The 16,125-nt window shown below is 48.7% G+C and overlaps 1 protein-coding gene across 1 annotated transcript in view; it reads right to left on the bottom strand.

Annotated features, from left to right (window-relative positions):
* Antxrl (ANTXR like) overlaps positions 1-16,125 on the bottom strand; it is a 79,212-nt gene that overhangs the window by 55,488 nt on the left and 7,599 nt on the right. Inside the window, exons 5-10 of the mRNA XM_029564054.1 lie at positions 16,036-16,069; positions 15,052-15,131; positions 14,911-14,979; positions 4,817-4,858; positions 3,716-3,844; positions 2,204-2,281 (exon numbers count right to left, since the gene is read on the bottom strand). Of these exons, the coding sequence (XP_029419914.1) occupies positions 2,204-2,281; positions 3,716-3,844; positions 4,817-4,858; positions 14,911-14,979; positions 15,052-15,131; positions 16,036-16,069 (432 nt within the window). The remainder of the gene's footprint in view (positions 1-2,203; positions 2,282-3,715; positions 3,845-4,816; positions 4,859-14,910; positions 14,980-15,051; positions 15,132-16,035; positions 16,070-16,125) is intronic.

The raw sequence follows: 16,125 nt of genomic DNA, 5'->3' as shown, positions 1-16,125 counted from the left end.
TAGTAACAGTCAGATGCATAGAGATTAGAGATGCGTGTGCCAACATCTCAGTGTTACTAGCAAAAACAATTAGTCTTTCTGCAAGGAGCAATATATTCTAAAATGAAATGGAGATCTTTTTTAAAGGTTAAAAACTCATTCAATTTTATGTCTTACAGGGCTTATACTGAGTTCAGTACTGTATAACTGTATTAACTCAACTGTGAACCTAGATACTTACACCCTCTTGTGAAAGAGATGTACTCCTGCTCTGGAGTGTGTTACTGAATATGTTAAAGCTGTAGTAAAATGCTTCTTCTAATCATGTAGTTATTAAAAATAAAAACAATGATAAAAAATAATTCTTCAAAGCGTAAAAATTTACTCTTTAATAATTAGATGTGAAAAATTACCGCTGAAATCTACCTGACGACTTTATATCCATGCTCAGATGCCAAGGAGCTCAGAAAGTAACTGTGACTAGTAATAATCAGATATATAGAGATTAGAAACACATGTGCAAACATCTTAATGTGAATTGCATTAAAAATTAATTTTTCTGTATGAAACCGTGTATTTTAATAATGAAATGGAGATATTTTTTAAAGGTTGAAACCTCATTTAATTTTATGTCTTATAGGGTTTATACTGAGTACAATATTGTATAACTGTAATAATTCAACTGTAAACCTAAAAATTTACAGTCAATTTTGAAAGAGATGCATCTTAGCTCAGGAAATTGTTATTGAATATGTCAATGCTGTTGTAATGAAATGCTTCTTCTAAGTATGTGGTTATTAAATAAATAATTAAAAAAATAATGTGGAGAAGCAATTGAGGAAGACACCTGATGTCTATTTCTGGCCTCTACACATGTGTGCTCACAACCCTCACAATCCACAAGCATCTATGTGAACACACACATGCACACATGCACATGCACACATATACATGCATAGATGGTTGACCAAGTGGGCCTTACATTCCAGGGTGAATTACAAAAAGCCAGATGTGGAGGGGCTGCTTGTTCACCTAAATACCCACAGCTGCTCTGGGAATGAGCATCTAAGCGAAGCCAAACAGCCACTGACTTCCCTGCCCCAGGTCACGGAACACACTGTGTGAGGCTCAGGATGGAGCTGAACAGCAAAGTTGGGGGTGGGGTGGACAAGAAATAGTAATTCCAAGAATTCATACAACCTCTACGCACAGGGGAACAGTACAGCCATCTCTGTCCATTCTATTCAGTCAGTACCAATTACATAACAGCTACTGCATTTACTCTCATAATGAATTTGGGATTGCTTCTCCTAGAGACTTTGACATAAGAACCTATGTGTCAAAATGCTTGGTGACAAAGCTCTGGGACTTGTTCATACCTAGGTATATGAAACTGGGGAGTTTGGTTCTGGTGGGTGCAGCATAAACACATCTAAGGTTTATCTTCAGGTGGAAAACTTTACTGATCAGCAACAAATTCCAGCCCTTTAAAAATTAAAACTCAAGACCTGATACATGGCTCCAATGCAGCAACAAAGAACCACACTCTCAATCTTGGCTCTGTGATGCCTGAGAAGTCAGTGGGGCTCTGGGAGAGGGCAGAGGTAGCAGCGTGGAACAACTGTCTGAGAGATGGTGGCACCTACAGCAGACAGCCAGGGGCAGGTACTCTTGGCTTGGTGGCAGGCTGGCCACAGGGATGCAGGGGTCCTGAGAGCAGAGGGCCTTCAGGACGGCAAGGTTGGCACACTGCCCCTGCTGGGAGACAAGACGATTAGAGCACAGAGATGCCATTGGAACCAGGCTAGAAGGCTGCATTTCCTGGTTCAGGGTGGCTTGGTTAAGGGTTTGGGAATGGAAAAACATGCTGGAGATGTGGGCAAACCCTATATAATCTAAGCCCATGAATGAAGAGCACAGGGAGATGGTGTGAGGATGCAGGCAGTGGGGTCCTGGAAGTTTCTGCCCTGCTCGCTTTGTAGGTAGAGGAGGGGCTTTGTGCCAAGGAAGGCTAAAAGGGGAGGTGATTTCTATTCAACTAGTACAATTCCTGACTTCCAGGTACAGCATTTCACGACAGGTGCAGAGGTTGAGGGATGCATGTGCTCTGGAGGAACTGGGGGTGAGTACAAGGTTGAGCCACAGCTGGAGACTTACTACCTGGAAAGCATGTCAGTGGTGGCCAGCCATTCTGATTTTGGGAGTGGCCCTGGGTCCTACTCACCTGGTTGCTGCACTGAGACCACATCAGTGGTAACTGGTGGCAGCTTGGGGAATGGAGGTTGCACATGGTCACATTGCCCTGAAAAGTCCATGTGGCCATGAGGGAGCAGCAGAAGGCACTCTACCCCAGAAGGCACAAGGATCCATGTCTCCTAGGACTCCATCCTCAGGGAACTCTGAGGTCAAGCCCCAGGATGCTCCTTGGGGAGGAGTCTACAACCTTGAATTCTGGAATGGTGTCTGTGGAACACAGAGAGTTTCAGAATCTAGGTTCAGAAGCATGAGGGGTGTTTTGTGGCAAGCAGAGGACTCCAGGGAAACCATGATGTTGGGACAGGCCTAGATAGGAGGCCTGGGAATGGGCAGGGCCTGTACTCAGAGCCACACAGGAGAGGCAGGTTAAGAGGCCTGTGGCTTTCTCAGGGGCAGGTGCCCTGGGCCAGGGCAGAGAATAGAGGAAGGCAGAGAGGCCAGAAGAGCCATGGTCCTAGTGGTGGAGGACCCCACGGCCTCAGCCCTGCAGCTCAAGGGCCCTGTGGAGTGGGTGGAACCAGGCCCTTCAGGTTAGGCCATGTCACTGTCAGAGGCTTCCTTTCTGTAAGGTATAGATTGGCTTCTCTGTGGCCCACAGGCATAAGGAGGGGCAGGGCTGGCTCTTAACTGGCCTAGGTGGCTACAGAGGGCCCAAAGTTCGAAAGTGATAAATTCATTACAGAGTCAGGACAGTAGAGAACAAAGCCCATAGGAACTGGAGACTCTTTCTTCCTCAGTGCTGACCTTGTGGATCCTCTCCACTCAGGGCCTAGGACTACTGACTTGGCTGACTTCTACTTCCCCCAAGATTGGCTTCAACCTCTTGGGAAAAGGAAGGGGCTCAGATGGAATGGCTGTCTGCTTCCCAAGGCCAAACTCCACACAGGGAGCTTGGTGATGCTCTCTAGGGTCTCTCTGTCAATATCTTCCTTTCTGTTACTCTTTTGGCCCATCAGCAGACAGCAGGGCCACTGGGTCAGCTCTTCTTCTTGTGCATGAAGAGCTTGGACCCAGGCTGGCCAGGAAAACCAGCTTTTCCCCAGTCTGTCTTCATGGTGGGCGTAAGTGTTTTGGGAATGTGATGTTCCTTTCTGTTTGTATTGTCCCTGACTTTGCAAACCTCTTTCTCACCCAGTATGTCTTGATTCAACCACCCACATGTTAGGGGTTAACATTAGAGACACTGTTGGGGATGAGACAATGTCTCTGAGGACCAGGGATTGCCCAGACAGAGCAGGCAGTGGTCAGCCCTAAAACCTGGATACTACAAAGGGAGACTGGAGTACTTAGAGAGGCCAAGGTGAGGCAGGGAGCCCTGTGTGCTGTTCAGGAGGAAGGACAGGCATTGGGTATCATTAGGAACAAATGGATCCAGGCCTGTCCCACAGAGCTGTGTCTCCCACACTCCAGTCTCTGCTGTGAGAACTGGCTGTGCCTGGCCTGTGCCCAGCCTGGAGTCACAGCCCCCGAACTCTCTCACCTCCATGGCTCTGCTCACACACATGCCTTGGCAGGCACAGCAGCAGATGATCACCACCGTGGGGCTCACATTCACAGGTGGTGCAGGTGCTGGGGAAGGAGCCGGGGGAGGAGGTGACTTCTTTTTGAGCTGGTAGGAAGAAAAAGAATCTTCTGAGCCTTGTCTATGGCTCCTAGAACGGGCACAGTGTGCCTTGTGCATCTCCTGGCACTGTGGGGCCACTCAGCTCTTGTTTGGAAGGGAATGGAAGGATACATCCCATACCCTGGGGAGGTGCTCCATGAGAAGAACAGCTGAACTCTTCCTTCTGCTTTGCAGATACGGAACTTCCTAAAGTGCCAACAGCTCACCTCTGTGTCCTTGCTTCTCCTAAGACCATCCTTGCCTGGCAGATGCCTGACCTGAAGGTTATACAAAGGGTGGGGACTAGCGGGGTGACTGTCTCCTTTATCTGGCTATGGCCTTGGCAGAAGCAGCCTCCCTAGGCCACTCTGTGGCCAGCACAGTTCCATCTAGACAGGGAGGCTGTTCCCACCTCAGCCAGGCCCAGGCCTTTCCTGCCCCAGCTTCTCACTACCTCTTCTGGTCCCTACTCCACCAAGCCACAGATACTCACCTACCTGGTCCCTGTGCTCCCTGGGGACATCTCTCACAGCTTGGGCCCAGTCAGGATATCCTCAACCTCTCCAGCTCTGGGATCCCTAGACTGACCCCAGTGAAGCTCTTGGCCCTACAGGAAGTCATGTATCAAGACAGAACTAAAGGAGCCAAAACATGCCCAGACTGGAGATGGAGACATAGCAGACACTGTTGGCAGAATCTTATGGAGTTCCCCCAAAACCACTGAGTTGGTAGGAATGCCGTGCATGCTGGTTGTATGACCAGGGTTCAGATCAGAAGGTGCTGCGAACGTGTCATTGCATTGTCTGGGTGATAGTGTGAGTCCTACAGCCTTCCCAGACCCTCCTTCACCCTCCTCTTCCTCTACGTCTCTGCCAAGGTAGTGGGAGGTCCTGGGCACAAGCTATGACGACAGTTCATTGAACTGGTCATTCACTTCTTTTGACATGTGACAATACCACGATCCAAAGCATGACTTACCTTCTCTGGCCATGGTGCAGGTGCTGGCGGTGACTTGGCAGGCTAGAGGATGAAGCAGACAGGAGTGAGCTGGAAGCTTGTATGGTGCTATTGTTTGGATAAGTGTATTGATGCTGGGGACCAGGGTGGGGTGGGAGGTCAATGGGAGGAAGTTGGTCATTGGCAGTGGATCCTAGAATGGGTTTATGGGGCTATGAGACTCTCTCCTCTCTCTCTCTCCCTCCCTCCCTCCCTCCCTCCCTCCTCCTCCTCCTCCTCCTCTTCCTCCTCCTTCTTCCTCTCTCTCTCTCTCTCTCTCTCTCTCTCTCCCTCTCTGAGATGAGTTGAAGATTTCCTTGCCTCATGAGCCACAATCTCAAACTCACTGGGATAACTGTAGACTGAAGCCTCCCAAAGTTATGAGTCAAAATAAAACTTCTCTCTTTTAAAGTTAATTATCTCAGGTATTTTGTTGCAGTAACAAGAGGCTGACTAACATAGATGTGCTGTATCTCAAGACCTATAGGTGACCCTCATCTGGAGCAGGGGACAGAACATGGTTCCAGGTGTGTGTGTGTGTGTGTGTGTGTGTGTGTGTGCGCGTGCTGTGCCAGATTGTGTGTGTGTGTGTGTGTGTGTGTGTGTGTGTGTGTGTGTGCGCGCTGTGCCAGGGTGTCCCACGTGACCCGAGGAAAGCCCCAGTGAGTGCCCAGCACCAGCCCCAGCTCCACTTGAGGCCGATCCCACACCCTCTGGGAGAAGCTCCTCCACAGCTTCTTCATCCACTAGGTTGATCCCTGGTTTTCTCTGTGGTTCCCTAGGCAGAGATGTAATCTGCTAATTGTGTGTTGTGCTCTGTCCTCTTCAGACTGACCTGGAGCTGGCTCTTTTCTCTTTGACTCTTTGGAACTTTCCTTCCCAGCACAGCTCACCAGCTCTTCTGCCATCCCTCCCACCTGGAGTACTAGCATCACCCTTTGTTCCTACTCTGCTTAACTCAGGCCCTGGTCACATTGCAGGGTGTGTGACATTTCACCCTCAAGCATGAGAAGTGACTGTGGACTACCGGCCCTATACTCACTGAGCCTAGGTTGGGGACATAGACACTGGTACTCAGTAATGGCAGATGAAGGAATGGTGAAAGGTGCTGCAAACATGCAAAAACCTACGTTTGCATTAATGTAACCTCTGTCTTAGAGGTTACTAATCATGCTTGATTTGCATCACCTTGTTTAGACCCATCAATACTTCTTGGGAATCCTGTCCTTTTCCTGATACACGGGCATCACCCCATGAATTTTTGTCCACATGAGACCTGTATACATCCAGATGGTCTAAAGGAACTGGGGAGGCTTTTCTCCAGGGCCCAAGGCAGTGTCACCTACCTACCTGTGCTGACCTGGGCAAGACTCCCTGGCTGAGTGTAGGGTTTGGGTTTGTGATGACAGAGGCTGAGTCTCTCGGGGTCAGAGGAGAAACTATCCACAGGCTCTAAATATCCATGTCCCTGAGTGGGCAGAGGACACTCACCGTCCTGCAGCACAGCCACCAGATCCACCACAGAAGCACGGGGATGAGCAGCAGGACTAGCACTATGGTGCTGAGCAGCACTGGCTTGCTTGGCTCAGCTGGTGAGAGTGGAATGTTTGGAGGCAGATGTAAAGTTGGAGTCATAGGTGGTGGTGGAGGAGGAAGTGGAGGTGGAGGTGGAGGCAAAGGCAGAGGGGGAGGGGGAGGTGGTAGAGGAGGAGTAGTGGTTTGGACTGGTGTGGTCTTTGGGGGTAGAACAGTTTGGGGGGTAGTAGTAGTCTTTGGGGTTGTGGGTGGAGAAGTTTGGGTGGTTGAAGTTGCTTCTGGAGGGATAGTCTTTGGGGGTAGGGTGGAGGTCTCAGGGACAGCAGTGGTTGCTGGTGGAACAATCTGTGGGGAGGGAGGGAAGGAGGGAGGGAGGGAGGGAGAGAGAGAGGGAGAGAGGGAGAGAGAGAGAGAGAAATGAATGAATCATCATCCTTAGGAGACAGTCCAGCCTTAATGTGGAGCACCAAGGAGTGCCTGATGCGATGCCCAGCATGTGCCATCCGAGTGCCTTCTCTCCCTTCTTTTTGGTTACCCAGCCTAAAAGCACAACAGTGGGGCTATTGCATGGGTCTGTTACCCAGCTCTGGTCCTGCTCCAAGGCTCTACCCTGAACCCAGGTGAAGACATCCCATAATCCTCTGCACTCTTTGGATCCCAGCTTTCACTGTGATTCCAGCTGACAATAGACTACAGGTGACCCGATCTCTGGGATAGGGCCAGATTGTTGCCCCTCACAAGATATCTAGGACTCTAACCTGCCTTCCCATCTCTTCAGCCTGGGGCTCTTTCTTCTGAGCCCCAGCTTGCAATCTGCATAGGGGACGTAGCTCTTTTCTTCATGGGTACTTGCGAACTCAGAGCTCAGACACAGTCCTGTCTCAGGCCTAGCCTACTGGGGCTTCAAGATGGGGACTGCTCTCCTGGTTGTCACTGACAACAAGCTGCCACCTGTCTAGCCTTTTCCTGATGGGTCACAGCTTGCTTAGAGCAAGGGCTTCAGAGAACACTAAGAGGAGGTCCCTGGGTCCCAGAAAAAGCCTGGCTGAAAACACGGGCCATGAGGAAGGTAGTGGTGATGGTAATGGTCACTGACAGGGTTGGAGACATGGGGCTTCTCTGGCTCTTTGCTAACTGTGTATGCCTGGGCAATGCAATGGGTAGATTCTTGATGGGGAAATGCATGAGTCAGCCCATTGACCTGTGCATGGATGTAAGGGACAAACCAGGCACAGCCACAGGGGCCTGTGAGTTCTATGGGTTCCTCATGAGCTAAGGGGAATCAAGGGTGGTGGTAAATGGGTACAGGCCTCCCTCTCTTAGGCACACCTTCCTTTTGCAGTGCATGGGACTCAGGTCCCAGAAGATGGAATTGCCTTCCCCAGTACTTGGGGAGCTGCACTCTTCTTCCCAGAGGCCCTGGTTGAGCAGAGCAGGTCACACTCCTGACAGCCCTACCCCTATCACCACAATAGTATAACTCACTAGTGAGAGCAAGGTGGCAGAAGGGCAGCTGGACAGCGAGAGGGGAGAGGAGGAGGGGTGGCTGAGGACACTGCAAATGAAAGGTGTCAGTAGGGTCCAGAGTATGTTTAGGTCCATGTCAGTAGCTGGGGCTCCTGTTCATTGGCATTCCCTGACTGAGATTGATAGAATGCTCCCATTTCTTAGCTCTGGGATGTCCATAAAGAATTCCATGTGTTCCTAGACAGGAACTGGCAGACAGCCTGGCACCTGGCCCTCCCTCACCAACCCATGCCCTTGGAAACTTGGATGAACCACCCAAGGCACCTGTGTGTACAAGTTACCCTCAGGTACCACCCAGGACCCTCCCCAACAATGATCTCCCAGAGGAGTCTGTATCAGAGGTTCAGGGTGCTCGGACCCACTAGGGTACTCACACAGTCGCTCGTATTCACATGGATGGTATGGGCAAGGAAGTCTCTTCCGTTGTTCAGGCTGACTTCAACTAAGATGGTTCTAATGCACAGAAGGCCAGACCACAAGAGTCAGCCTTGAGTCCAGGGCCTTGGCAGCAGCTTTCTTCACAGTAACAACGCTGGCTTTCTAGCACTTAGGACTCTCAGAGCACAGACAGGTGAATTACTAGAGATCATTGCCCAAGCACAAGGAGTCAATCTGTGCAATTATGGCCAAGTGTACAGCTCAGGCCACGAAGGGCCCTCATGGTATTTGACGTCATCACAGATATTGAATAAGTGGCAAGGGAGTGTTACTTCATGCTGTGCATTTTTATGGATGTATAATTTGTTGTTTTATCTCTGGAAGGTTGTGTGGAGCTCCAGGTACCGGCCCTTAGCCCTCCATCTCTTGTACTCTGCCCTGAACAGAGCTTGGGTACTGAGTGTCTCTGTCCACGACGGAGATCACTAACAAGCATGTGGCAGGGTGGCCAGAGCCCACCTGCAGCCAGACAGAGGCTCTACAGCAGAGTGGACAACTCATATTTCATGCACTAAAATGTCTCTGGATCTATAGAGCCAAGAATTCTGGGCACTTACTCTCCGGGTTGTTTTATCTTTGGTCTAGGACAAACCATGACAGTTGAGTTCATATCAATTGGATTTTCATCTGAAGAAAGTGACAGAAGAGAAATGTCAGTGGTCATATTCATCAACCTCTGTCACCTCATGCTGTCCTGGAAAGACAAAGTTGACACCCTAGCACTTTGGTAATCACTGAAAGCAGGCGGTTGGTACTTCAAGTCCATATCAGTTTTTGGAACCTGACCATTTTTTCTGAGGAGCTGACATTTAAAGCTGAGCTCGACCAGATAAGTAGTAGTCAGGGAATGAACTGAGAATTTTGGCAGAATTTTCTGAGGTTGTTAAGCTGCTAAATAAAGGAACAAAGAAGTGTGCACCGGTGGGGTAGGTCCTGGGAAGAGGTTTGGGTTTGGGTTCAAGTGTGGCAAATCTTTTGGAGCCTCACAGACTCTGGAATTAGAGGCTAGAGGGCTTGCTAGTGGGTCTGGGGATAGGGCAAGGAGGAATCAAGGATGACATTGGGATTTCTGGCCAGAGGGATTGCATCAATGCCATTTACTGAGCTAGGCAAGCCAGACCAGAGGCTTTTGGTGACTGTTTTTTTTTTTTTTCCTGTGGGAGTTTGAGAGCCTGAGAAGAGTCCCATAACCGTGACAGTGAAGCCTCTCAGTCCCAAGCCCACGTTCTCTTTTCCCCTCCTGAGCGTGTTCCAGAGGAGAAGCTGAATCCCTGCTGGCAAGAATCTCAGCTCTCTACCTGTCTAGCCCCAGTTTCTTAGGTTCCTATTCTGTCCTGTGTAGGCCACAATGCACGGCCTCAGAAGGCCCTGGAGGTCCTGCCATCTGTGCTCCATGGAGGACAGTCCCTTTTCTGTCATGATCTCCATTTCCTGAAACCTTTTGAGTTCCTCCATCTCAAAGGCCAGAATTTGCACCTCTGACCTCTCAGTATGACACGAGGGACAGGGAAGATCCTTGCTAACCTTAGCCCCAGCCAGGCTAGAGGGCAAGGAGACTACTCTGCCACCTCTAGTAAGGCCATGACCATCCTCCCGGGGCACTCAAGAGACATTTACTTAGTGTCAGAACTGTTTCCGGGTCATTCTTAAATATGTAGACAAAGAGACTCCTTGTCTGTTTAGAACGTTCCATGATGTGGTTATAGTTGTGATGACCTGGGCACTTCGACTATGAAGCCTATAGATCAGTAATCAAACAGAAAAGCTACAAGTCACACCGCTGACCTCTCAGTATCTCTTTTGTGTCCTTTACATGTCTAGGGTACTGCTGGGAACTAGGTGTCTCATAAAGGAAACTTTCTGTGGCAACCAGCAGTTTCTCTCTATAAACTGAGTTATTTGTTTTAATCATATTTTGGCAGAATTAAACTTATGGTATTTGAGAGTGCTAACAGTACTTAACATTGAGCATGGGATTAGTGTTACTGTTTTAAAGTGTTAAAACATTTGTATTTCTCTATTTTGTAGTGTGTATAGGTTTTATTAGAAAAATCATAATAAACAATGTTAAAGTAATCATAAACACTTGTAACTTAAAATATAAAATTAAACTTTCATTTTACACATACTGTACTTTTCCCCTTTTTATGCCTTAGGGTAGTGTTGCTACTTATGAAATGGTTTTCTGCAGTCTGGACCAGTTTGCTGTCCCTAAATCAATGGTCATACTATCCATGAATTTATGAACCATTTTCTGCCTTCATTAGTGTTGATCATGAACACTAATGAAAATTTGGTTAGGAAAAAGGTGAAATGGTTGGGATTCAGGGTAGAAAATAAGTCCCCACAAAAGAGCACTGACCATTGATAACATTCTACCTGGTGCAGGGAGGTAGAAGAATGTAGGTACACTTGACCCACTGAGGCAGCCACTCTGGGTCAGGGTAGGCAAAGACCCAGCATAGCCTGGGGGAGGGGATAGGAATTTCAGGTACAGATTGATGAAACCTAACACTTCAGTTGTCATAGAAGATTTCATCTTAAAATATAAAAATATGATGTTAAATATATCCTTGTGGGGGCATTCTCTGAATATTTTCCAGGCTTTGAGTCTAGGGCCTGTTGCTCTGTCCCACCCACAGACTGGGTGGGAGGGTATGGGGAGCTGAAGACAGGCTGGGAGATGCTGCTGTAAGAACAGGTCAGCACCATGCAAGCCTTGTGGACGGGGTGAAGTCTACTCCAGATGCCCTTAGGAGCTGGGGATTTATTATTTCTTTGCATGCGTATGAAGAGAAAGGTGGCTGGGCAAGCAGTCTGGACACACTTTTCATGCTCCCACTGCCTCTAGCCTCAGAGTGCCCAACAGGCTTTGGTCAGCAAGGGCGGAGGCTTGCCTTGTAGAGAGGATTTGTGTAGAAGATGTGTGACTCAGAGGCACTGAGGGCTTACTTACTGATGACCTTGGAGTTACTAAACTTGAATCTGCAAATCACTTGGTCGAGACTCTTTCCATTATGAAAGCCATATCCTTTTAAAAACAGTGGCTTGGATTCTGCAAAGACATGAGGAAGAGGTGGGTATTGCCTCTGCTTCATTGTTCATGGTGGCCTGACCCCCAAATAGAATTCCCAGGACCCCATGTCAGGCAGCAGCTGGTTCTGTAACAATATGTGTGGGCTCCACAAGCCAAATCCTCATGTGTCACCAAGGGTCCACACCAATGTAGATTGGTGGGGGCCTGTACACACTGATCAATATTCTCTACCATTCTTAATAAGTCCATGAATGACATCAAACTTAAGGAGTCAACCCTGAATTCCCATGGCTCCAGGTTGGCAACCCTAGGAAAAGGGACAGCATATAGGGATCAGGGGAGGCCCTTGACCTGTCCAAGCGTGTCCCTCACAGGAGACTTCTTTTCTTACCTGCAAAGCCAGAGGCCAACACATCCTCCCTCATCTATTCCTTCTCACCCACCTAGGACCATAGCTCAACACACTGAGAATCAGCAAGCTCTTCCTAACCCACTGGGATGGCTCCCTGCCCTTGATTCCAGTACATAGGAAACAAGACACCTGGGAAGCTGTTACTATAGGAAGCAGACAGGATTCCTGCAGCTCTCCCCCTGCAAATTCACACTCATTGTCCTGCACAGATGCCTTGAGGACTTGCCTGGCTTATCCCTATCACCCATGCACTTCAGATACCACAGGGCAGTTGATCAAGAATTCTCTTCTGCACCTGGCTTCTCTCTTCAGCCTCCCTTGCACACAGGCGGACTCAATGCCAGCCTGAGAAACAGCCCATTTTGCTTCATTTGGGGCGTAGGTTCCTGCCTTGGGCTTCCCTCTAAGTGATAGGCCCCTGTGTGTGACAGCTTTGGACAAGATAGCTAACAGTTTAACAGGTCAGTGGCTGAGCAGTGTCTGGAGGCACCTGTCACCTTGGTTCGGCTGCACTGAGGAAAGAGTATCTGGGGTTTGTCACAGCTGCCCAGTGTGTCCAGGGACAGAGACTTGCAGCAGTCAGAATGGCTGTAAGACCTGGCTACTTTACCCAGAAGCAGAAGAGATGCTGTAGTGGGAGGGATCCTCTGTGCCTCACCCCTCAGTACCACAGTCTCCTCACTCTTGCACAGCACGGACAGGGACAGCCCAGAGCCAAAGACTAGGATGGAAATATCAGGACCAGGACCTGTCCTCAGCACCTACCAGCCTGTAGATGCTACACCTGTCACCGCAACATCCATGGTCTCAACAGTCCTGACATGCCATTTCTATCCATTGGAGGATACAATGCAGCCTCCCTCACATGTGGCACTTTGCCCCAGGGTGGGTGTTATGAGTAGCAGAACTCAGATGTGAGTACTGTTGTATCTGCTCAAGACTAGAGCCTCGGGGTCCTACAGAACACAGAGGTCAGGATCCAGTTGCCTGGGCTGGAGGTTGCTGAACAGCTGAGTTGACCCAAATAGGACAAGACTCAGGATTTCTCTCTCCCTCTTCCTCAGAGTGCAAATGCCAGCCATATGAGGACCCAGCCTATGTACACAGTGCTCCTGACAGAGATGCAGCCTTCCCTTTAGACCATACAAGCATGTCCTTGGCACTGACTCAAGGACCCTGGGCTGGAGAGAGGGCATTCAGGTCCAGAGGTTGTGGCTGTCTTTGTGATTATCTGTCAGATATGGAGGTTTCCTCCTGCTCCCTGTAACATGGTGGATGCCTACTGTGCTCGATTCTTCACCTTCATCAACTGATATGATCACCTTGCTGTCTCCATTTATGGATATGGAAACTCAATTGGCGTTTCCAACTTTGGTTGCATCTGGCCTTTTGGAGAGGAGCCGAGTTGCTCTTGACAGACAGCTTGAGCATCCTTTATTTTAACAGGTGGAATCTTAAATGCTCCAGAATCCAAAACCTTTTGAGGTTCAACAGGTTCCGTAAGTGGAAAAAATCCTTAAAATTTACATTTAACCTCATGCAATGAGTCAAAATTAAAATGCTGGCATACCCAAAATGTCTGCTATCACCTTTAGGCTGCGTGTGTGCAGTGTATATGAGGGGACTTGCATCCCATCCTTTAGATATCTGTCATGTCTATGTAAATATTACCAGTATGAAACAGTGCAGTATCCAAACCAGTCCTAAAGCCAAGGGTTTTGGATGAAGGATGCTCAAACTGTGTTGGCTTTCTGCATGTTGCTGCGTTCTAGGATTTCCTTGAGAGTCTTGAAAGTACTGTATGTTTTTCCTACTTTACAATGAAATTTTTTTGCTCTGAGATAAAAAGATGGCAATTGCACATACATACTTACATTGCCACCTCTGACACATACCCCTTGACAAATTTATATTGCATTATACCTAATTATGGAGATAATATGCCTGCCACCACCCCCTACTCAACCATAAACACCCACCACACACTCCAGTACGCATCAATACATAGGACACACCACATGTCCCATGTGTTCTTGTCCAACATTGTATGCAAATATATCGCATACCAAATATGCATACCACATGCCATATGTCACATGCACCCCATAACCTACACATTATATACATCTGCCACATAAGCCACATATGACACATAGGCACCACTTAGAGCTTATGAACATAGAAAAAACACACAGCACATGCCTCACAAACACAGCATAGACATCATGTGCATGCACATAACATAAGAAGCACCACCTGCATACCACAACACATGACATAAGACAGAAGCTATACAAGCAACAAACACAAAAATATATATCATACATACTACATCCATGTACCTACCACAGGCAGGGATACAAAACAGATATACGGCAAACAGACTTTGCCACTCACACCATATGTCACATCCATCACCTACTTGATATGTACCCACATTAATACATACGTCATAACAGCACTTACACAAATACACCACACACACACACATACACACACACACACACACACATACTATGCACCCTTTGCACACATATGCATACACACAGCTTTGTGCCCAAGCAGGTGCTTTTCAAATCTCACCTCCTATGCATAGAGGGGAAGGCTCCACGTATCTGAGCTCAAGGCAGGTCATTGTTCCAATCTGACAGAGAGTGGTAGAAAGGCAATGAGAACACTGGGGGCCCAGTGAGATGCTGCTACCCACACCACTCACACCCATACAACTCACTGAGTCAACTAATTCATGTAGCATTTTAGATGAGCCCTCTACAATGAACACTGTGTTTTGGCTGTCTGCAATTTCATTCATCTACAAAAGAGAGGTGGTATCAGGAGCGCCCAGTCAGGAGACAAAGGATGCAAGTGGTCCCTGAACATGAGGCATAGCCTCTTGCTCTCAGGTGATGAGGACTGGGAGACATCAAGATCAAATGCTGGCCCCCACCCAAAGTCTAGGGGAGAGAGCAGCTTATTCAACCATGTTGATTATGCTTCTACTGGGCCACCTGTTGTCCATGTCCTCTGGGACAGGTTCAGATCATCTTCTGGGAGGTCTAGGTAGCTGCCTTTGAGAACCTTTCCCAACAGGCTTCAGAGGGCACCTGCTTACCTGGGCTGAGTTACCTGTTTTCTATTATAGTTGCCCAAACCGACACAGTAAACATAAGCCCCCATGCTCCGAGCCCTGTTAGCCTAAAAGGAAAGAAATGTTGAGTTTACATCCTCAAAATACATGAAATTTTTGGGTGGATGAGCTCGGCTCACCTGCCACTTAGACTCTTTCACTTCTTGAGGTGACAATTCTCCCCAAACCACAGCGATGATCAGACTAGATCTCTTGGTAGCTGCCAAAGAAATAGAGTAGTGTGGTGCTTAAGGCCCAGCACGTCCCACTACAGGCAGACCTGGTGGTCCCCACTCCTCAGTCTCCTGTGACAGGAGCCCAGACACAGCACGTCTTATACAGAACCCCTAGGGAGCTCAGGGCCCTGCCTTCCAGGTTACCTGGACACTCACTGTCTGATGAACTCTGCAACCTGTGCTCTGAGGGCAGCCAAATCACACCCGATATTTCAAAGCTGTCCCTGGACAGTAGGAGGAGTGGACAGACTCTTGTGCCAATGCTGCCTAGTGAGGCTAACACCAGCTCTGAGCACAGTCCCAGGGTTGTCCTCCCAGCAACAGTGGGCCCAGTGGATAAGGACTACTGGTCAGAGGGGCTTCAACAAGATCCCAAATCCTCTTAGCATCTTTTCTCCCCTGGACCTGCCTATTCTAGGCAAGTGCCCTTGGACAATAGCCCAGAGGGACATTGGTCTTAGCTTTGCATGGGCTGCTTATGTTGGCTGATACGTGGGCTCAGACGACAGGCCAAAAATCGGGAAGAGGTGGAAGAACAAGGCCTGGCAGCTAAGAGGAAAGGAAACAAAGAACCAAGTACTGTTTTCCATGCCCTGCCTGGGTCCTTGGTCTGCTCAGGCCCCTGTGCTTTCTTCTGTCTGTTTACAGGCCCATTGTGAGCCAAGAACCTCAGAGTGAAAAAGAATATTACAAGCCTACACGCAGTCTCTTAGCCCTCTCAGAAGTATCTTGGGGGTGGGGTAATATGCTCACAGGGTCCTCCTGTTCAGAGAGGGGAGCACTGGCTCTGAGAATTGGGAATGGAAGAGGACCAGGGATCTGAACACCGACTCTACAGGGAGCCCTGGCTCTGTGGAGATCCACCCTGTGAAGGCACAGGCAGCTCACCTTCTAAGTTGACTTTTTGGATCTGTTCATTTGCCTGCCGGGAAATGAAGGAACATTGGGAACATGGTGAGGTGAGCCCAGTGGTACTCT

The sequence above is a fragment of the Nannospalax galili genome, unplaced genomic scaffold (assembly GCF_000622305.1).
Source record: "Nannospalax galili isolate Female #2095 unplaced genomic scaffold, S.galili_v1.0 scaffold996, whole genome shotgun sequence".
Taxonomy (NCBI): domain Eukaryota; kingdom Metazoa; phylum Chordata; class Mammalia; order Rodentia; family Spalacidae; genus Nannospalax; species Nannospalax galili.
The sequence above is the reverse complement of the archived record's forward strand: the minus strand, read 5'-3'. Positions and strand labels throughout refer to the sequence as shown.